This window comes from Lingula anatina, chromosome 2 (genome assembly GCF_051362555.1).
Source record: "Lingula anatina isolate TDL-2025a chromosome 2, LinAna3.0, whole genome shotgun sequence".
Taxonomy (NCBI): Eukaryota; Metazoa; Brachiopoda; class Lingulata; order Lingulida; family Lingulidae; genus Lingula; species Lingula anatina.
Window position 1 is genome coordinate 65,885 of NC_141768.1, and position 22,577 is coordinate 88,461.

General features: G+C 38.8%; 1 protein-coding gene across 3 annotated transcripts in view; it reads right to left on the reverse strand.

Moving 5' to 3' along the window:
• LOC147763282 (cGMP-dependent protein kinase 1-like) overlaps nt 1-22,577 on the reverse strand; it is a 65,236-nt gene that overhangs the window by 29,304 nt on the left and 13,355 nt on the right. For 2 of the 3 annotated variants that reach the window (XM_087004505.1, XM_087004506.1), the window contains exons 2-4: nt 6,597-6,763; nt 1,875-1,988; nt 1,128-1,233 (exon numbers count right to left, since the gene is read on the reverse strand). In XM_087004505.1, coding sequence (XP_086860631.1) covers nt 1,128-1,233; nt 1,875-1,988; nt 6,597-6,763 — 387 coding nt within the window. Of the gene's footprint in view, nt 1-1,127; nt 1,234-1,874; nt 1,989-6,596; nt 6,764-18,714; nt 19,593-22,577 lie in introns of those variants that run through there. The other variant, XM_087004504.1, reaches the window with a different exon arrangement.

Sequence of the window (22,577 nt, forward strand, 5' to 3'; positions counted from 1 at the left end):
ATTGAAAAGATCAAATTAACTCCATCTGTAAGACTACCTACGGAGAAACATTTAAGTATATTTATCAGTAGATAGAGAATAAAAAGCAAAGTTCAAGAATTACCTGCTTTCGCAAGCAAGCTGTTGAGTGTTTCCAATACATTAGGTGAGGAAAACAGAAGAAAACACCGCAATAAGTTGATGCACTATGTTTTTGCAAAGTTCTAAACTACAAACTGTATAAGCGACAGGCAGTGATATTTGTCTTTGCAGCTGGGTGAATGCAAATTACACCTCGGAGCTAGGCCAGTACACTGCAAATGTCAAATTGCAGCCTTGAGAACGGTATGACCTTAATAACGGCCTTGGACATAACTTTCTAGAAAAGAGCTGAAAAAATAGCTTTGAAAAGAAGTGATATTTGGATACCTTAAAACCTGATACCACTCCTACCTGCTCGACATCGTGAATTATAGCGTATATACGGTGTACAATAACCTTACACTAACGGCTTATTGTGGATGATCCGACATACAAAAATGAATAATTCACCTTGATCTTCTCACTGTCACACTACCTCTTACAGTCTCGACATGTTGTAAACAAATAGGAGCCAAGACATTGTACAGTCCAGACACTGTTGCAAGGAGACTTCGTGGATATTATCACGTCCTCAAATTAATTAGTTAAAATACTATATAATCAAAGGGTTGGATATAGGGCAGATGAGGCTGAAATATTTCAGTTAGCTGCTCTAATATCTAAGAACTCGACAGATGACGATGTTTGGTGTGGCTCACCTTCCAAACCCAGCCCTGGGGCGGAGCCAGGATGATTTGAAGGGGGGGCGTTTTTTCTGGGGGGGATAGACAGGCCTCGGATACGAAGCCGACCCTCTCACCCCTTGTCGGTTCGGGGCCCGGTCGAATATATTTTGGTGTTTTGGAGGGCAAACGGTGCCATTTGGTACGGTTTAATACTATGCTTCAGTTAGTCAAAATTCTAATTTCAAGAGGGGAATACTAGTGTGATTTTCGAACTTAAATTTTAAATTGAGTGTAGGCGGCAGTGGATATTGAGCGTGTTTGGTAATCCTGTGGTATAGCCTACTAGTAGAACTGCACACTTCATCTAGAGCTGAACTTTACCTCCTCAAGAAGTCCATGTGTTCTGTGTGTTTCAGCAGTCCTGTCTTCATCATTATACTCTGAAAGCATGGTCGATCTATAGCCCACAGCTTGCACATTGTTAGAGCTGGCAAAAAATAAAAAATATGTCTATTCAACCTAGGCATATATATTACATATTCATTTTTTGACGAATAATAGCAAATACAAGTCTAGGAAATTGTATTAAAATTGATTGAAAATTATGCTAAGGGAGATTTTGTTGACTAAGATAACACCGACAAGCATTTTTCTTTGTGAAACGGGGGGAATTATCACATCCCAATACTATTAGTCAATAAATAAAACAAAAACAAACAAAACAAAATAAAAATATTGGATAATAAAGTAGAAGAGGTATAAGCTGAAGCTTTTCCAATTATTTTCATTTAAAGGTTATTCAGTTTTCATTCCATTCTTTTAGCACAAAATGATACTGAACTACTTCCGTTTTCTGTTAAAACATAACAGGTATTCATATGTATTATGTTGTTAAATCATGTCATTATGCATTAATGTGCTCAATGAAAATACGAAATACATATATCATATGATAACGAAGCAGTTGAATGAAGAAAGAGCGTAAAAATTAACTAGGAATTGTATGTGTCACATATGGCGAACAGCTGCTCGACCTCGGAGCAAAACGGGCAGAAAACAGAACCAGCCATGTTCCTTTTGCCATGACGTCATCTCCATATTAAACCTGCCAACTTGCCCCGTTCTCACCTTTCACACTAGCAGTCCGTGTGCAGTTATATAAGATCGCCAACTCCCCAAATATTTTTGCAGGGCCCATCGTACATAGTTTCTGGCCTTCTTTCGTAACTTCCACCTTGCCATCTGTAATAATGAAATATATTTGTAAAGTATACAATGAGTCAGGCAGATCCACTTGCTACGGGGCTGAATGTAATCGCGCGTTTAATGGAACACAAAGTCATATTGGAAGCACAGTTTATCAATAATTGAAGATAAAACTGGGTTTAGTTGTACATTTCGGTGATCGATAGGATGTCTGCATCGTTTCTTATTATGTTAATTGTCAAAGTTTCACACGAAATCAAATTTCCTGCCCACACATTGTGCAAGGTAAAAAAAATGGTATACGTTAGGGGGAGACGAAGGTAGACGAATGTGTTAGGTGAGATATCATCCTCTCCAATAAAGATTGCGACGGGAAACTAATAGGATTGTGTTAGTTGTGTAAAGGATTGTGTTTGGATACGCGTGTTGTGGTTTGAACCGGATGAAGTGATGCGGCATCCCGGACCGTTACCACAGTGACAATGATTAAACATTACAGATTGTTATTTTCATGGAAATTAAATCATCCAGGCTCATCGTACATAAAATTCTCGTAACTGAGGATTTTCACTCGAAACCTTTAAAATATAAATAAGGAACGACAGAGTCTTACACGCAAAGTGTGTCTATAAAGGTATATTGTCCGGAATTTTTGGCTAAATCGAACTTTCCATGAATAAAGTTATTTTCATAACTTGATCCGTCCCTTTCCTTGGATTTAATGTTTCAGGATCTAAGCTTTTCAAACCATAATTTGATTCTAAATGTTTTAGTGGTGTTAAGAATGCATTGTCTTCGTGTACACTTCAAAAGGAATATCGACATCAGGTACATAATTTCAGGAGTTTAACTTTTTCTAAGGCCTAGAATGGGAAAGCAGGATATATAAACATAGAAAATGGGACTTTGAGGCGGACCGTCTTGTTAACTATCACCAGCGTCACTTTTCAAGAGCAGGCTAGTAGTCCGGTTGCTTAGGGCAAAAAAATGGCCAAATCGTGACACAGCGGATAAAAGCACCAAATTTTGCATGTGGGTACCTTTTGACATACTAAATCAAATTAGAGCCGTAGCCCACGGAAAAAATTTACCGTTTGGCCAAAAAATCCAAAATGGCCGCCAATTTGTGAAATTTTGTAGAAATATATACATATCTATGTTGATTTTTATCAAATTAAGTATTTTCTCAATGTTTTCCACATCCTTATTACCCATATTATGCATATGTGTCAGATAACAAACTAGTGTCCTTGGACTTATTGAAAAATCCAAGATGGCCGCCGTATGGCATAGGAATACTAGAACATGTACAAGGGTTTTCAACTAACTAATGCCAACTAGGAAGATGCATTGCCCACTATCTAATTAATTTTGTTTCTTATTACACAAATAATATATTTGTGGGGAGTAACTAACCTTTATTCACAGGCAATTCGAGAAAAATCCAAGATGGCCCCCATATCAAAGGAATACTAGTATACACATAGGGCTTCTTCTGCCATGGAGATATAATATTAATTGATAAATTAGGTTTGTTTCTGAGTATTTTCCACATCTTTTTAATTAACGTAATACATATGTGATGAGAATGTTATGTGTATCCTTTTTGAAAACAAAACAAAACAAAATGGCTGCCATTAGCCGTAGAAGATGGGGTTCAGTTAATACCTGTGAGAGATAGGCTTACAAATAAAATGAAGCTGAATTCAGTTGTTATTCTTTTTTTTTTAGTATTATTATCCCATGACACATATCTGTTAGGTAATTAATGTCCATATTTTATCATTTTGGGGAAATCCAAGATGGCCTTCTTTTCCTCATAGGAAAACTGGTGCATTAGATTTTATAGGCACTTCTAAGGCAAATGAGGGTAATCATGATATTTTTTCAAAATACTTAAGGGTATACACTTGTTACCCACCAGATAGATATCTAAAAGTCCAAAAAGAATGTGGGAAATACCGAGAAACAAAATTCATTTTATATTGAACCCAATGTTTCTCTGGCAGTAGTTGACTGTACTATTCCTATTGTGAATTGCAGCAATCTTGAATTTTCTCAAATATGCAAGATGCACACTTGCTACACACCAGATTTATAAAGAGTAAGGTTAATAAGGATGTCAACATGTTTAAACATCAAACGGCTTTATTTGAACTGTTCTATTAATTGACACCTATGTGCATTTGAATGATATATTCCTATGACAACTGGCAGCTATCTTGGGTTTTCTCCGAATAATACTCAAGGATATATACACTTTCAAAACACACATAGTCTTTCATAGGATATGAAAAACATTTAAAAACGACCCAAAGTTAACTACATTTAAATCGTACTCGGTGTATCTCTAGCATTATTTGATTATGTGTTCGAATATTCTAATGACAAAAGGCAGACATCTTGAATTTTTTCAGAATACCCAAAGATACACACATGCTACAGACCAGGTATACATCATAGGGGTAATAATAAATGGAATGAAAACCATAAATTATTTTTAAAACAAACCCATGGAAATGTAATTGTATAATGAACCATATGCCTCTCTAGCAGCAATTGAAACCCACCCATTAGTATTCCTATGTTAAATTGTAGGTATCTTTTTCTCAGATCCAAGGATACACAGTATTTACCCACCAGATATATATCATAGGACTAATAAGGATGGGCAAAACTTGATAAGCAAAAACAAATTCACCCTGGTAGTAGATGAAAAGCCATGGATGTGCAGTTGTAATTCCAGTAGTATTCCTATGGCCAGTGACGGCCATCTTGGGTTTTCTCAAAATGATCAAATATGCACATTTATTACCTGCTAGATATGTATCACAGTGTAATAATAATGTGTAAAACACTAAAAAAATAAACTGAATTTGATATTGAATTAGCTGGCATTAGTTCCAACCCTTTGTAATACTAGAAGTATTCCTATTACATATGACGGCCATCTTGGATTTTCTCAAAATGCCCAAGAATACTGTTAGTTACTAACCACATACATATTGTTTGGGTAGAAAGGATGTGGAAAACACTCAGATACCAGCTTAATTTGATAGTGAAAAACTAATCTTTCCAGTTGCCATTAGTTGAATTCCCCGTATACTAGAATTCCTGTGGCACATGGCAGCCATCTTGGATTTTCCAAAATGCCCAAGAACACTTCGTAGTTACTCACCACAAACATATTATGTGGGTAACAAAGATCTGAGAAACAGACTTAATTTGATAGTGGACAACGTATCGTTCTAGCTGGTAATAGTTGTGCACTAGTATTCCTATGGCTGTTTCTATGGCAAATGACAGCCATCTTGGATTTTTTCAAAAAGTCCAAGGGAACTTGTTTGCTATCTGACATATATGAATAAAATGGGTAATAAGGGTGTGGAAAACTCTGAGAAAATAATTTATTTGATAAAAATCAACATAGGTATGTACATATTTCTAAAGAATTCAATAAATTGGCGGCCATTTTGGATTTTTTGGCCAAACGGTAAATTTTTTCCGTGGGCTACGGCTCTAATTTGATTTAGAATGTCAAAAGGTACCCACATGCAAAATTTGGTGCTTTTATCCGCCGTGTCACGATTTTTTCCTTAAGCCACCGGACTATAGTTCCCATTAGTTGACATGTTTTCTGAGAGAATGTGAAGCTTGCCCAAATCACCATTTTTGCAATGTAAAAAGAAAATTTGTAGAGAAAGATGTATTGCGACAGGTAACTCGTGTTGAATCGTTTTACGCATGTATTACCAAAAACAAATCTGCCACGAATAACTGACTTCCGGTGATAAATCGGGAAAACGTTATCACGTGACGTACTGCTGAGCCAGTAACGAGCATTCAGGCGTCATTTTGAGCTTGGGTCATGATTTTTCCTGGTGAGTCAGCTATAAGAAGACTACATAGGCATACATGCACGATCTACGTGACATTAAAATTCACGCTGCACATTGGGGAGGGACTATAAGAAGACTAAATAGGCATACATGCACGGCCTACTATACGTGACGTTAAAGATCACGTTGCATATTGGGGAGGGACTTTCCAAATAAAAGGTGCAACATGAATTTTCCACAAACGCAGTTTACAACGCATAACAAACTGTGAACAGAAATAATTTTTAAAAGGTGCACGGTGTAGGATTTCCAGGCGAAAAACTAACAATCGAATTGCCCTTAAGTAAACTGTATTTTCTCCAACCAACCCCCATTTCTGATATTCGCCGTAACATTGTCACAATATGGAAAATTAAAAAATCCTGAACAAACGTATAAGGGTTGACTTTTCGAATTCTGCCATCGCTTCAATCTGAATTCTTGCCCTAATTTGCGGATTCCAAGCGATTTAAAACTGCCGAGATAGTAGGTAGGCTGCGAGGTTCTTCTGTAGGTCTAATTTAAAACTGCCGAGATAGTAGGTAGGCTGCGAGGTTCTTCTGTAGGTCTAATTTGATTATTTTTGCGTCTTTAATTAATGGCATTTATCTGTTAAAATGTGACATAAAAATATTATTATAGGTTTATATCCCTAGCCTACATAACGACGTAACCTGCATGCATCTCCCTCCTTGATAATCAGGCTGTCTTTACTGTACTCTACTGGGTACATACAATCCACTATGTAACCCTAACCCATCCTTACCTTCCATACAATACACAAGTGAGCCGACATCTCCCTCCTTGATAATCAGGCTGTCTTTACTGTACTCTACTGGGTACATACAGTCCACTATTTCTTTGATTTGGGACAGGTCAAGATTCTTCATAAAATCATTGTCTAAAATGGCTTGTTTGATTAGCTCCTTCGAACTGAAAATGATATAAAAGAAGAAAAGTACACTTTAATCAAAGTACCAATTTAATGAATGTGAGAAGTACATGTATGTTCTAATACGGAGGCATTGCATATAATATTGCATATACAAAAGTCATAATGGCACATCTACCTTAATCCATATTTTCAAGTCTAGTGAACAACATTAAAGTTTACCCATGATTGGGTTTTTAACATCTCGATTGACCTTTCGTGTCAACGGCAACATTCCTACCCTCAAGCACGTCAGTCAAATCTAGATTTAAAAGTAAGCCTTTTTCAAATATCTCTTCAATAATGGTGTTACTTTCCTAAGAAAAATCGCGTGAGAGCGCTGTCAGAGACTGATAAAGAGCAGAAAAGGGGCCGGTGAACTGTTGTCATTTAACACATTCGTTTGTAAAATGTTTAGATCCTTACTCAGGAAACCGCGTTAACACTTGCCCCCAAAGATCCCCCCTTTTCATGCGTTTTCTCTTTTAGGTGGTTAACCAGAACATCCCAAGACACCCATCAGCCTTAGCTGTTTTAATAATACGGAGACAATTCCTAGACTCAGTTTCTTTCACTGAAACTGCTCCTGTGCAATCACTCAATGTGAGGCCTGTGAGTTCTAGTCTCTGAGTTCTAGTCTCTGAGTTCTAGTCTCTGAAAGTTCATCATATTTCAATGGCTATAATTAACCCCAAACAATACAGCAGAGGAGTAGAGTCACAAGCATCATTTCTTAGAAGTTATAATTAATATAAAATAAAAACCGGCCACAAAGCACGTGTAAACCGCCAATACACATAATAACCTAGTCGCAGGACCCCGGGAACCTCCCGTACCACTTACTGTCACTTAAGTCTGGGAACTTCCCGTACCACTTACTGTCACTTAAGTCTGGGAACTTCCCGTACCACCTACTGTCACTTAACTCTGGGAACCTACCGTACCACTTACTGTCACTTAACTCTGGGAACCTACCGTACCACATTCTGTCACTTAACTCTGGGAACCTACCGTACCACTTACTGTCACTTAACTCTGGGAACCTACCGTACCACTTACTGTCACTTAACTCTGGGAACCTACCGTACCACTTACTGTCACTTAACTCTGGGAACCTACCGTACCACTTACTGTCACTTTACTCTGGGAACCTACCGTACCACTTACTGTCACTTAACTCTGGGAACCTACCGTACCACTTACTGTCACTCAAGTCTGGGAATCTCCCGTACCACCTACTGTCACTTAACTCTGGGAACCTCCCGTACTACCTACTGTCACTTACCTCTGGGAACCTCCCGTACCACTTACTGTCACTTAACTCTGGGAACCTCCCGTACTACCTACTGTCACTTAACACTGGGAACCTACCGTACCACCTACTGTCACTTAACTCTGGGAACCTACCGTACCACATTCTGTCACTTAACTCTGGGAACCTACCGTACCACATTCTGTCACTTAACTCTGGGAACCTACCGTACCACATTCTGTCACTTAACTCTGGGAACCTACCGTACTACTTCCTGTCACTTAACTCTGGGAACCTACCGTACCACTTACTGTCACTTAACTCTGGGAACCTCCCGTACCACATTCTGTCACTTAACTCTGGGAACCTACCGTACTACTTCCTGTCACTTAACTCTGGGAACCTACCGTACCACTTACTGTCACTTTACTCTGGGAACCTACCGTACCACTTACTGTCACTTAACTCTGGGAACCTACCGTACCACTTACTGTCACTCAAGTCTGGGAATCTCCCGTACCACCTACTGTCACTTAACTCTGGGAACCTCCCGTACTACCTACTGTCACTTACCTCTGGGAACCTCCCGTACCACTTACTGTCACTTAACTCTGGGAACCTCCCGTACTACCTACTGTCACTTAACACTGGGAACCTACCGTACCACCTACTGTCACTTAACTCTGGGAACCTACCGTACCACATTCTGTCACTTAACTCTGGGAACCTACCGTACCACATTCTGTCACTTAACTCTGGGAACCTACCGTACCACATTCTGTCACTTAACTCTGGGAACCTACCGTACTACTTCCTGTCACTTAACTCTGGGAACCTACCGTACCACTTACTGTCACTTAACTCTGGGAACCTCCCGTACCACCTACTGTCACTTAACTCTGGGAACCTACCGTACCACATTCTGTCACTTAACTCTGGGAACCTACCGTACCACATTCTGTCACTTAACTCTGGGAACCTACCGTACCACATTCTGTCACTTAACTCTGGGAACCTACCGTACTACTTCCTGTCACTTAACTCTGGGAACCTCCCGTACCACATTCTGTCACTTAACTCCGGGAACCTACCGTACCACATTCTGTCACTTAACTCTGGGAACCTACCGTACCACATTCTGTCACTTAACTCTGGGAACCTCCCGTACCACTTACTGTCACTTAACACTGGGAACCTACCGTACCACTTACTGTCACTTAACTCTTAACAAAAAAACAAGCTCTTTCGAGAAAAACAGGGACTAACTTTGAATGTAGTAACCATTGGTAAGTATGGGGAAATTGGCATTTACCCCGGGAAATTCATTTTTTGGCCAAAATGAACAGTTGTTATCCTTTTAAGTATGGTTTGAGTATATCACTAAAATCGGGCAAATTTTAGTTGCAAACGTATTATAAATATTTTTCTAATTCGCCCTTCGTGATTATTGCATATCTTATGAATTAAGTAATGCAGGTATGGCAAAATATGTTTTGCAGTCAGTAACGAAACCCTGGTTGTATTTAGTGTATCACTGATGGGTAGTTAACCATCTACAGCCCTTCTTTCTGAGCACTGTATGGTTAATATTGGAACAAAGTTGCATGTATATTGTGTATATAATTATAAATGCACTTGATCGTCGCTTCAGTGCTATCTGTCTACAATGAAACGTTTTTTACAGAGCACTTTATGCAAGGGTAAATGTTGTAACAAGGTTGCACTTTATTGTCGGCTCGCATTAATCAATTTCAGCGATCTTCATTCTGGTTGGGGGAAACTGATGCCTTAATTCTCGTAAAGTTCATGCTTTTAGGCGTAACGATAATTGGCAAAGCTACATCAGAATTGGCAAAATGGAATCCGTGCTTCCCGGACCGAAAACACATGCCAGCGTTAAATCCATCTTAGTTAGTTTTTATCCATGAGAGCTGAAAAAGTGAATATAAATCTCGATCACACCTGACCTGCGCACTTGGTGCTTTGACGGCATAAAACATGTGAACCCAATTATTTGGATTTAAGTATTGAAATGCGTAGACAAGGTGAAATTAGTCATAACACCCTTGAAACGTGCCCTTAAAAGGCCGAAAGAAAGAGATACGGGTTGGGCGGGTAGAGAGGGAAAAAGTAGCAGTAGAGAAAGAGATAGGGGTTGGGCGGCTAGAGAGGAAAGAAGTAGTAGTAGTAGTAGTAGTAGTAGTAGTAGTAGTAGTAGTAGTAGTAGTAGAGAAAGAGAGAGAAGAGCAATAGTTGGATAAAAGTATATCGTGTTTAATTCCAAAGCAATGCTAAAAACAAACCCTTCCATCTTGACGTTGGCAGAACGTCAGCAGATATGTTTTGTTAGCTACCAATATTTTTCCACAAAACAGACTGACGTGTTAGAGAATTCGTTCGCGTAACAAACTCCAAGGTTTTTGGGTGCATTATTGCGATTTTAGTACTTCTCGACTAATACAGGTTATGTAATATATAATAATAATATAATAATAATAATCTTTATTGGAGAAATCGCAACCCGAAGGTTGAAGTTATACAATTACATATATGAATATTTAAGTCAAGGAAGCCTGGTCATTTTTGCACTGGTGCACTCCGTAGGCGGTCTCACCTCCCTGGGGAGCATATATTGGGATTTCCAACGATCTAAATGAAGATCACTGTCTTAAATACCATTACGTTGTCTATCTTAAATTTCAAGAAGTAAGATTAAATCATTTGAGGAAGATTACTAAAGGAACCTCCACTCCACGTGCACATGGTGAGTGTACTATATATCTCTCATTAACATACGCTGAAAATCTAAGACCTGCCTAGCACATAGCTGGTCCAAATGTATGGAATACGTGTACGCTCATATAGCTGGTAAATCTACTTTAATTCGATGGATGGTTTTTTAAAAACTGTTTATGTTCCTCTATCCGGCCTACCAACCAGAAATTCTACAAATGAGACTTTTTTATCAGATTGAGGATCCAGACAGGTAACTGTAATCAAATGTTGTCACTTTAACAAACCAGACGCAAGCGTTCACTTATGAAGAAAAGAAACCCAGTAAACGTCTAGATACCTGTATGAAGTAAAACCTTTCTTAACTTCACATAACGAGGTGTCAGTAAAGGAACTAGAGAAGGAAATTAAAATGATTTTCTTATTAATTATTCCAGTTCACAATGTCCAGATGACACCCTTCTATTGATGTCATACATCATATTCTGTTCATATCTGCTCTACCACTGTAAATGCAGGATATTTAAAAGGAAAGTAAATACCAAGAATACGCTGTAGACACAATTGTCTCAGTCTTCATCTTTCGCGTCCAATTGTTATAAATGTCGGATATGAATGCTGTCGGCAAAGATTACATTATCACTTCTTTGATCGGTGTTCATCGACGTGTTAATGCCATCCATTTGTTTTGCTTCTGAAAGAATATGATTAATTTAAAGAAAGGAAAATACAAAACATTTCCTTTCTGCCGATTATACGGCACTTACTTTAAATCAATTAAATCAAAGATACATAGCTACAAATAACTTGCTCGTTTTTTTATATCAAATCTTTTAAGCAGGAAAAGTGAGCCAATGTGATGACATGAATGTAGCTATGTAAAAAGAAACCTTGGCATAGGTAGAGTAAGGTAGAATGCTTAGTTAACAATATTGTGTTGTATCAATGCGAGAGTAAAAGCGACTTTCTGAAAACAAACTGGCTATTAACCATGTTGTTTTAGTAACTGAATACAGTAATAAGACCATCCAACCAGAAACTGGAAAGGTAACGCCATAACACACAGCTATATTTATACATTCATAGTATTAATAGTGAGAAACAAAAGCTTTACTTCTAACTTGCGCTAAGGAAACGCTTTGTAAACCGTTATCCGGCACTTGGTTCAAAATAAAGTCTAAAATAGCTGGAAAAGAGCCACATTTCCCAAAACATTGCCTGCTCCCCTGAAGGCAGAGCAGTACCAGTACTAGCGCACTTCACGGCAGGTTTTATGGCTAAAAATAAATTGGTTTGATATTGAAATACGGCTCCATGAAAAGCACTCGCATCACACAGACTGGTCATTATACTTATCCCGCCCAAAGTAAGTCTCCTGAATATTGAAATATGGCACTGCAGCAGGACTCTACATAACGTGAATAGTAAAATGTAAATTTCCAAAGACTTTGTTTTTGAAATGCCCCCGCCCCCCAAACATATAGAAGGGGTGCGTTTTATAAAAACTGCTCAATATGTTTCTGTCTCCGAAGACAGGTCGATTTGATTTAAAAAGTAATTTGCAAAAGGTGCTAGCTAAACACCAGTGCAGGCCATGATGGAACACGTGTCAGGAACGCGTTATCGATGGCCGCGATATCCGGGCATGCCTTGGGAACAAGGTGGAGGCTGAGGCAAACAACTCTCCGGGACTTAAAGTCAGTTTCTTCTTGGACAGTCTAAGAAAAGTCGTATCTATAACGCTATACGCATTGTACTGTACGCACATGCAATTATCATTACATTTGGGTCATATATTCTGTACGCAGGTTTCGTTAAAAGCACACGTATCTATGTTCTTGCATATATAGCAATGCTGGTGAATGTAGAAAGAAAATCTTGGAATCTAGAGAGAAAACTGCCTTCGTCGTGAAAGTCATTTTAAAAAATCTATATTATAGAACATATAAATTCACTGGGAAACCATATCTGTCTCATGAAGGACCTAAAACGTCAGACCAACAAATATATAGTTAAGTTATATTTCCAATAACGATTTAAATGACAAGACAAAATTCAAGAATTGCCAAATTCACCGGCGCCAATTTGTTTGATGTCGCGTTTTTTATCTTTAGTAATGCAAAACCCACAATGCCCTCACAGGTAAAACATCAAAGTTGTAATTAGTGCTATGTTTATCTTTCAATTAAACCCTGCCAGAACGAAATCTCGACCCAACACCATAAACAGTCCCTGTAACCTTTAGGATAATCAGCTGATGTTAAGCATCGATTGAAGATGATCTCCACCTTTTGCACGGCTCATCGCCTCAATTATCAAATCTTCACACTTCCATAGGGTGCTGGGCACGTGCCATTACCTCAGAGAGAGATAGTCTATAAGGTGTCCCTCAAAATCGTGTCAAACTATTTCCACAATTGTGAGTGTAATTTATGAGACTTAGGTTAAGAAAGTCTAAAATAATAAATATTGAAGACCGTTAACCACATTAAATGTGTCAAATTTTTGTAAGTCGTCAGTAAAAAGCATAAATCTTTGTCTTGCGGAACAATATATTTCTTGTGTATGGGGTGCAAAGAAGTGATCTAATTAAAAATTTACAAAACCAACCTCCAAGACTGTAGTATGCTTCCCAGCTACATGTATGGCATGCTGGAAAAACCGCGCAACAATCTAAATCTCTAGAGAACATCAAAAAGAGATCTTCGCATTATTTACCCTGAACTTACACAAAATGAAGCAATTAACGTCACTGAACTGCCCACCTTAAAATCTCGGCGCAATAAATAGTGCCAAAAATGTTTTATGAGATGAAATTACCTATACATGGATTGAACCATCTTTTACCCAATACCCATGTTATTGAACAGAACCTCAGGAATAGTTACAGTTGCTTTTTACCAAAATATCGAACCAAACTATATAGAAACATTTATATACCATACTGCCTATACACTGTACACGTACCAATGAACTATGTTCATGACTTTTTAACTTTTAAAGGAATGATGAACGATATATATTTTATCCGCAGTTTTCATTTCCCTTCAATATTTATTTTATAAGTACACTTTTTACCTAATCCCATTTTAATACTGTACCTAATGTTTTATATATTATTATTATTATTATTATTATTATTATTATTATTATTATACCTTCTGGGCCAATACGAAGGCCTCTGTTGTCGGTAATAAGTCTTATTTGACCTTGACCTTTTTGCAGAGACTGACTTGTTTTCTGAACAGTACTTAAAGGCGCTCTCCTAGCTTTCTTATTACAGTAAGTCAAGAGAGGATGCCTTAATTTAACCGTTCCTATTGACTGGCCAACTCACCTCATCGATAGGAAAAAAATCCAGTCTTAATGTTCAAACCATGTAATAATGGAAAGGAATATGAAGTGAATGGACCCAAAAGTGATTATTTTATGACAATTGTGATTTATAACATTCACACTCGCAAAAAAAGGACTAGCTTGTTTAGGGGAGACCGGGGCTAGTTGGCCCAGTTAGACACTTTTGGCCTTGTAGAGCCAACTAAGAATGAGTTAGAGTAACAAAATCGGTTTCAAAGTAAGCCCCATGAACTAAGCTACGTATGCAACGTCATTATTTTTCAAATATAATGCCAGATGGCTCACAATTTGACAAAAAACGCAGTTGACGTCAGGGGGGGGCCAACTTGCCCCGCCACGCGGCAAGTTGGCCCCAGGGTCGGGGCAAGTTGGCCCCCTATACAAAAATGGAGTAAATATCCCACGTAAACGCCTTGTAATACATTTTTATACATTTTTAATTTATTAAATTGACTTTTGAGAGTCTTTGATGAATAAATAGTTCAAATGAGGCAGATTTATTTAGGTTTCCGTACGTCACGTTGTGGGGGGGGGGGGGTATAAGTTGCAAGAAGCAGAATATCAATCAATAAAATTTGTTTTATTTTAATAAAGAATTTATTAATAATGGTATAAAGCAGGTTTTTAATGAATGAAAACGAATAATAAATTTTCGTCTTAAAAGAAAGTTACATATTCAGTTTTAAACCATTGAGTTTGTTTCAACAATGGTCTCTAGCTGTGTTGCGCGCAAAGGTTTGTGGGTAATATAAGGGTCCAACTTGCCCCGAGTCAAGGGGGCCAACTAGCCCCGGGTGCACACTTTTTATTTTAAAGGATGGCAGCCATTTATGGTGCTAGAATGAGCAACGATGATACGTCTCTGTGAAACTTGAAACAATGAGCTTCAGTTTGATGCCCTATACATATATTATATTCGATCAAAAGCCTATGAAATAGATTTTTAAATCTCTTTAACAAAATTACTTTTAGGTGCAAAAATACTTTATTTCGACTCACAGCTTAAGTAAAACTTTTTAACGGCCGACACTTCCTTAGCATTATACAGGGTAGGCTACGGTCACTTATCAAGAGTATGTGGCCACTTTTTTACCTCGTAGTTACTTTTTCAGAAAATGACGGGGGGGCAACTTACCCCGGGGTCCAACTAGCCCCGGTCTCCCCTATTTCTAGACGTCTAGACTAAGTGCACACGTTTCACACTGCGCGCGCTCACGTGCTGTCATGAACACGTGGAACAGATGAAACATCCAGAAGTATGATCTATGTCTGTTTGTAATTCTACATGTACTACATGTACCTATGCTTTCCTAGAATCTTATCGTTTCCCAAAAAAATGAAAACACTTCAGCACTAAGCTTATAGAGTACGCTCAAAACCTGTACCTAAAAATCCTAAATCCGGAGGTGGTAAATAATGTGTTTTTAATTTTTCAAAGTCCTCCAAAAACATGAAGAACTAAGCCAGTTTTCTCCCAGTCTATGACTTTATTTTATGAAGTCATTCGTCAAGTGATTTATGCTATGTTATGTCCCTTTTCGAGTGGTATCACTGCAGCGGCAGCGGCCATTCGTGTAGGAAATTGCACGGACTTCTTAGCAACCGTTAGACCGTAGGTGGTAGCAATACTGGTAGTTGACACTGCAGGTGATCGTGATGTGGCGACAACTGCGATTGAAACGGCTCCGTTTAGCAACCCGTATGTAATGTAAATATTCTCGCGGTAGCCCGTGGAAGCTTACGATGTCCCCCAAAATACATGTTGCAGGGCACATGGCCAGTATACATGTTATCTAATGATTCTTGTAATTTGCACTAGAAAATAATATATTCCTCTGGTCCACGCTCAGAAATTGTAGCAAATGCCTCTAAGAAATACTCGAGTTATTAACTACATACACAATTTAACACTGCACCTTAATTACTTTAAACGTGCTCCTCGTGTACACGCAATTTTATAGAACGAATTATGAACGCAGATACACACACACACCCAATATAATGAAAGTGTTGGCCGGATATATAACAATAGGTAGCGTTAGCATCGACTGCTCCTATGCCGAGAAATGACTATTGCATCACGCACGACTAGAAGTATCGGAATGTAAGGATTATCGGGATCAAATTCATAACAACTTCTCTTATTATATCAATTGCTGGAACTGCAGACTAAATGCTAGTCAAAGGATCGCTGAACCTTTCCTACGTGGAGTAATAAAAGTTTAGTGATTCCCTAGATTACATGGTGTTTGCTGGGAATTCGACCAGCTGCAGATTTTTATCGCAGTGGGGGGTATGTAAGTTGTATGCTATATAAACCTTATTAACAAGATGGCAAAGGTACCCTTTGTAGGGGTTTAATTAATCATTCAGCTAAACAAAAAAAGCCCACTGCCCAAAAACTTGTGGCTCATATTATTTTCATTTCATAGGACAAATACTTGTGTATTAACTTTCTTTGCTTTACCTTAGCAAACTTCTGTATCGCATTAGATGAGTGCGTGAACATTAAAACATCTTCCTCTACTCGGGGTCTCTCTAAATGTTTTGGGGGTTAAGGGTAATGTTGTTATCTGAAATATCATGGTCTCATTTCCCAGAATATTGCGGTTACGGTTTTGGTCTTAGTGTCTTTGTTTGGTTTGTTTTTTTCTGGCAAACATCATATTTAAGAGAAAGCTTGATCGTGGATCTTGATCGCATGTTGGGCTACAAAAGCTTTAAACCAAGAACTCAACCAAAAAAGGTGACTTAACAAATGGACGCATAAAATGATACAAAGTCATCGTGAATTGAACAACTGGATTGTTTGCTGCATTCTTGTTCAGGTTGGTCCCAGATTTTCAGAACAACAATTCAACCCATCTGATAATACAGAAAAAACTTTTTAAATCATACCACGCTTTCCACAAAAGTAATGCCCCCCCCCCCCCCAACCATCCCCATATACACACCATACTTATTAAAATGTAATATTCTCCATATACATGCACCCACATAGCAAGTTGAGCTGTTATCGCTACCTACACAAAAGTAGCCTCAAGGCGAGTTAAGCTTCCGATGATGGAAACATTAATTTATTTTGATTTTTTGCTCCCTTCACTTTTACCTAAAAAATACGATGCCAAGCGTGTCGGCTTTCTGGTAAGCAACATGAGTATTTTGTCCGGTAAGGCAGACATTTTGTCAGGTGACAGCGGGGGCTTTGTCCGGGAACAGGGGGTGCATTGAAAGGTAAGATGAGCCAGGGCCGACATCACGAATAAGTCGACTTGGAAAGGGCCTTAAATCAAGACTTGCCTATCGACAAAGCTTATGCTTTTTACAGATAACAGTATGCAGACTATAGATAAATTTATACTGCTACGCACAATTGTGGAAATACGACATACAAAAATAAGTGGATGTCTTCTTTGAAATGTGTTTACGGTCTTCTTTTTCAAAGTTATGTAGAAATTCTGAAGTGTACGTGAAGGTCAGGTGTCACGAATGATTTAATTCAACAAAATGCTTTCAAACGCGTCTTCAAGCCACCTAGAAAGTAAAAAACTTTCTGTTAATGGGAAAATGTGCCCAAGGCATAGAAAAGATTTTTCATGCCAGAAAGAAAACGGAATATGTAGAAAAATCTGCAGTTGTGTGTTACATGATGGAGCACACGACAGTTGAATCAATAAATACATAGACGCAATATACTTAACGTATTATTTCCATGTCTAAAAGCCCTGTTAGAATTAAGAATCTTAAGACAAATACGGCCGAATACAAGGTTTGAAACAATTCTTTTTCTCCCAATATTGGGATATTTGTTAACAATTTTACTTTGTGGTACTGGGTGATAAGCCAGCCAATTGAACCTCTATATAGGTCAAACAATCCTTAATATTTAATACCTAAGACATAAGTTATTCATGAACGGTATTGGATTGCTGTGAGTTAAACCTAAATACTTTACAACGCAGGTAAGAAGAGCAACCAAAACCATAACGCAAGAGGCAGGTGGGCCGTGAGTAGCTTTATAATAAAATAAGGCACCCTGGCACCAGGGGTTCCCATACATTATACACCCCCTTTGTAATAATAAAACAACCATCTCTCGTGCTTTCCGGGGAGAACAATTGGCTAATGACGCTATATCGTGTGCTGGTATGTAGTGAAGAGGTTTCTGATACCTAATATAATACGAATGCAATAAAGTACGCTTAACGGAAAAAACACACATGTTGGACCTACATTATTTTTCGTACCGAGATAATAATCTTTAAGAAAACGAATACACGAGCAAACTCTGCTTTCCTTGAAATACTAATGTTCTGGTCCAGCCCCTCTTCATGCTGAAACTTCTTCACGGAGAATGACTTTGTTAACTTTACCGAGTTATTCCACACGGGTCAACAATAGAACTGATACAAAATAGGCCTAGCTTTTTTTTTTTTTTTTTTTTTTTGGGGGGGGGGAGGGGGGGTATCACAGTATACTGGTGTTGCCATGCACTGTTGGTTTTAAGATCTGGCACACGAGTAGTAAACCCAGCATTCCTATAGTTCCTCTTTCACACCCCACCCCCACCCATCCACACACACCCCAAGAAACCAGGCAGGGTGTACTTACGCCTGAGTTTTAGGGACTTGTCGAGTGGAGAGATCTCTTTCACTGGTTACGAACCCAGCAGGTTCAGCAGATATAGCCGTTCTTTTCAGCCTGCCTTTCATGTTAGCCCTCATCTGTGCCTGGTGTTTTTCCGTGATAGGTTTTAGGACGGCCCTGTACTTGGCTAATTCATTTTGAAGATGCTTTATCAGCGCGTCTTTTTCATCCAGTTCCTGCTCTAACTCGTCTATCAGTTCATCGCGTTGTCTTAACTCCTCAATTTTCTCGGACAACGCCAGTTGAAGATCCCTTAAAGTACCCATGGCTTTCACCGAACGCTGGTTGCCTACTTATCCCACAGAATGAGAACGAAGGAGATCCACAAAACTCTTATACGATCTTGAAAAAGAACTCGCAGAACTAAAGTCTTTCTCCTGACCTTTATGAGAGGAAACTCGTGTTAGCACTTGTTTTGTTTGTCAGCAGTGCATTTATCCTCGCAAACATCATATTGGACCCAGTGTTCGGACAGTCTTGTCGGAATTCACGGCTATGTCTCCGCCGAAGAAGAGTCCGTTTGTGTCGTTAGATGCCTGGTATATACAATTCCTTTCTGCTTGGAGACGTTTTACTTGTATTATGTCACGTTTACAATCCTGGGCGAAACTGCAATCCGTTATTGATTCAATCAATGATTTTACCTGGAACACTCCACTATTCCAAATACCAGTGCTGGTTTCGTGTGTCTCTCATTTCTCTGTACACGGATATCAGGAAACAGTGACAGAAGACGCGAATTCCAGCTAAAATACAGTACGTGACTTCTAGTAACAACAATAACAACAGACAACAAACTGGCTGTTCGACAACTGGTTACACTTACTTCAGATTTAAACCAGTACAATAAGTCAAGTTTTATCTTTCCTCCCGTGGAGTTGTCATGGCAACCAGCTGATTCCCCGTGGCATTCCTAAGTAGTACACAGGTGAGATCTCCAAATTCCAAGTAGCGAAACTCCAGCTCTGGGAAAGTAGAAAAACACGGCCTGAGGAACGAGTAGTCGGAAACCGCTCGCAGATGTTTTCTCTTCGGTCCAGCTATGTTGTTTGCCTGCGCTGTATCATGATGGAGGTATGGGGTGCTGCATACTTGACGATTGAACGGGGCCGGGACGCTCGAACAATATCACATTCCCCGTTTTCTTAACTAGCCGACAGCGTTCATCAGTAGCAGGGTGAAACGTGCACATTTCTGTATCAAAACACCCCAAACCCTGTTCAATGAATTTCCCTCAAGTTCAGTTGTCAATCTGTCTTGTTGAGAGGAAATAAGATCACTTTTGGACTAACGCATGTTTGTTTCTAAACACCTTGTCAGTGCACATCCGCCGCGATTTTCTTTAGATGAAGGCAATAAAGGTAATTTACGTAGTAATTTAAACGCCTGGATCAGCATTAACCTAATTGAATTCATATAAATTACTTGAATCATCCTTAAGCTTAACACACAGGACGAAAGCAGTGATGTAAACATCAAGCTACCACAGCCCCCAAGGAGATAACAAATCAGCTTCATTCCCACGAATTACAGTGATAAAAAAGACTGATCCAAAACGGTTGTTACTTTCAGGATATTTATCATCATCATTTTGTGTATCTGCGGGATCAGTCCAGATTGCCGGTTTTAAAGACTGGGTGATGTCTGTGCTATAAACATTAACGGAACAGAGCACATCTTAAACTTACTTTTATTTTATGACTAAAGAGTCTGAATCAGAGAGAGAGAGAGTGAGCAAACAGATTTGAAGATAATAATATACGGAGATATGACGCCAGTGCCGTCACAACAGACCAAGCATAATCATCTATCATAAGAACAGCCATATCTTGAAATCGAAATGAAAAATGAAGACTGGTTTCATATTTGACACACACGCACAGATTTGTGGTGAGTTCCACTGCTTTATTGATTTCATCCCGTGTACTCAGACTCAGTATATGGGCCAGGGACAGGTGGAACAGAACAGGGCTGAAGATGGATGGATTTCTCAAAGTACATCATAAAAGTATATAACGAGGGTGTCGAATGTCACCAGTAGAATACTAAAACAGCTGTGAATTCAAACTATGCAGCAGTAATAAAACTCTCATGATGTGGAGAATACATCACACTATGGAAAATGATTATGGTGAATTTATAGTCAATGATTTTTTTTTAATTCAATTTTTTAAAATGTTTAGTAATCATTTAGCACGGAGTATTCCTTGAGTTGTTAATCATAAATAATATCATATCAGATGGTTATAACAATAAGACTGTATAACGCCGTAGTGGGACCTGAAAAAGAGTAGAGCAGATTGAGAGTAACTCAGGGGAATGTTGCTGATGTACAGTGCAGGATTGCGTTTGCGGAGACACGTCACAACCGGTCGCATTTCTCACCAAATTTCCAGACTGCCCAGCTAGTATAATAAATCTATATCACACAGAATCAAGATCGATCATAACGCAAAACTCTTGGGTTTTATGTTTTATGACAGGGAATTCATTCTCACTGATTTAAATTAATATGACGAATGAGCTCTCATGTTATCAGAGAGTCTCTAGATATTTCCATATGTCAACCGACAGACAGGTTTTCTAGTGCTTTCTCAAAATATTCACGTTGCTAGCTATTAGAACCTTCCAGTTACGGTGATCAGTTAGTTAACACATTATTTTGATGCCATCAGCTCTTTTGGTACCATTTTTAATATTTCATATTGTGGACCTCATTTGCTACAAAATCGGAAACATATGTTGGTGCACTAAGATAACGTGACACGTGAAATGTTGCACGTATGACATCATCGGTCGTGTATCAAATGTAATTCCCTTAAAATAGCCTCTCGATTTATCAGGACTTTCCGCTGCAATCTACCTATTGTGTCAACCCCGGGTAAATATTTGCCCGTTCTTACACCCGAGATAGGCAGGTAAGCTGAATGGGACGCGGGTGACCTGTGTTTTCCGGGCGTCCTCCTCTGAAGTAGCAATAAATAATTTCGAGTAGAAAGACTTTGCGTCAAGAAAGAGCTATAAGTAAGCATCGTGGAGGTTAACTCCGCGTATGACGAGATTACAGCGTCTAATAGGTCTGCTAGTAGGATTAGGATAAAAGAGAGATAGGCGAAATCTGCAGATAGTTTTATATAGCGTATGACGTCTGTAGCCGCGAGTTTTTTTTTCTGGAAGACAGACGCCAGGCAAAGTGACAACTCTACAGCTGGATGTTACCTTTGACAAGCATAATATCGGAAAGAAAACTAAGAAGGAGATATTGGATTCTGTAACTTACTAGTATATTGGTTACAACAAAATAAACTTAGGTTGTACTAGTATATTGGCTACAACAAAATAAACTTAAGTCGGGTCTTGTTAATGTCAGTGCCCTAGATGTGGATGTTACATATTTCGTCTACCACTGCAGGGTTAACCGCAAGATGCTTTGAAACTGTCTAAAATTGTGGCATTATTTCAGACCAACTATTGACACATATTATCATAAGACTATGTGTTTGTGCTGCCTCGTGCTCGCTAGCGTGCAGAACGCTAATTTAACGTCCCACTACACATCACTGTTCAGACTGTTCACACATGTTTTTGCATTAATTCAGTTCATCTTGACTAATTAAACAGAAATCAGTAGGTTTGTAATTAAGTTGCCACTCCATTATTATAAGCCCAGACTTCGTGTACTTCCGGCAATATTTCATTAAGATATGAAGTCGATGAGACGCTTTAAGTGCAGGTGAGCACTAAAACCTGAGGCAGAAATCGATGTTTGGTGTCCGGCCTGAGAGAGAAGTTAAGATACACGGTTTGAACTGCGCTCTCCTCTGAAA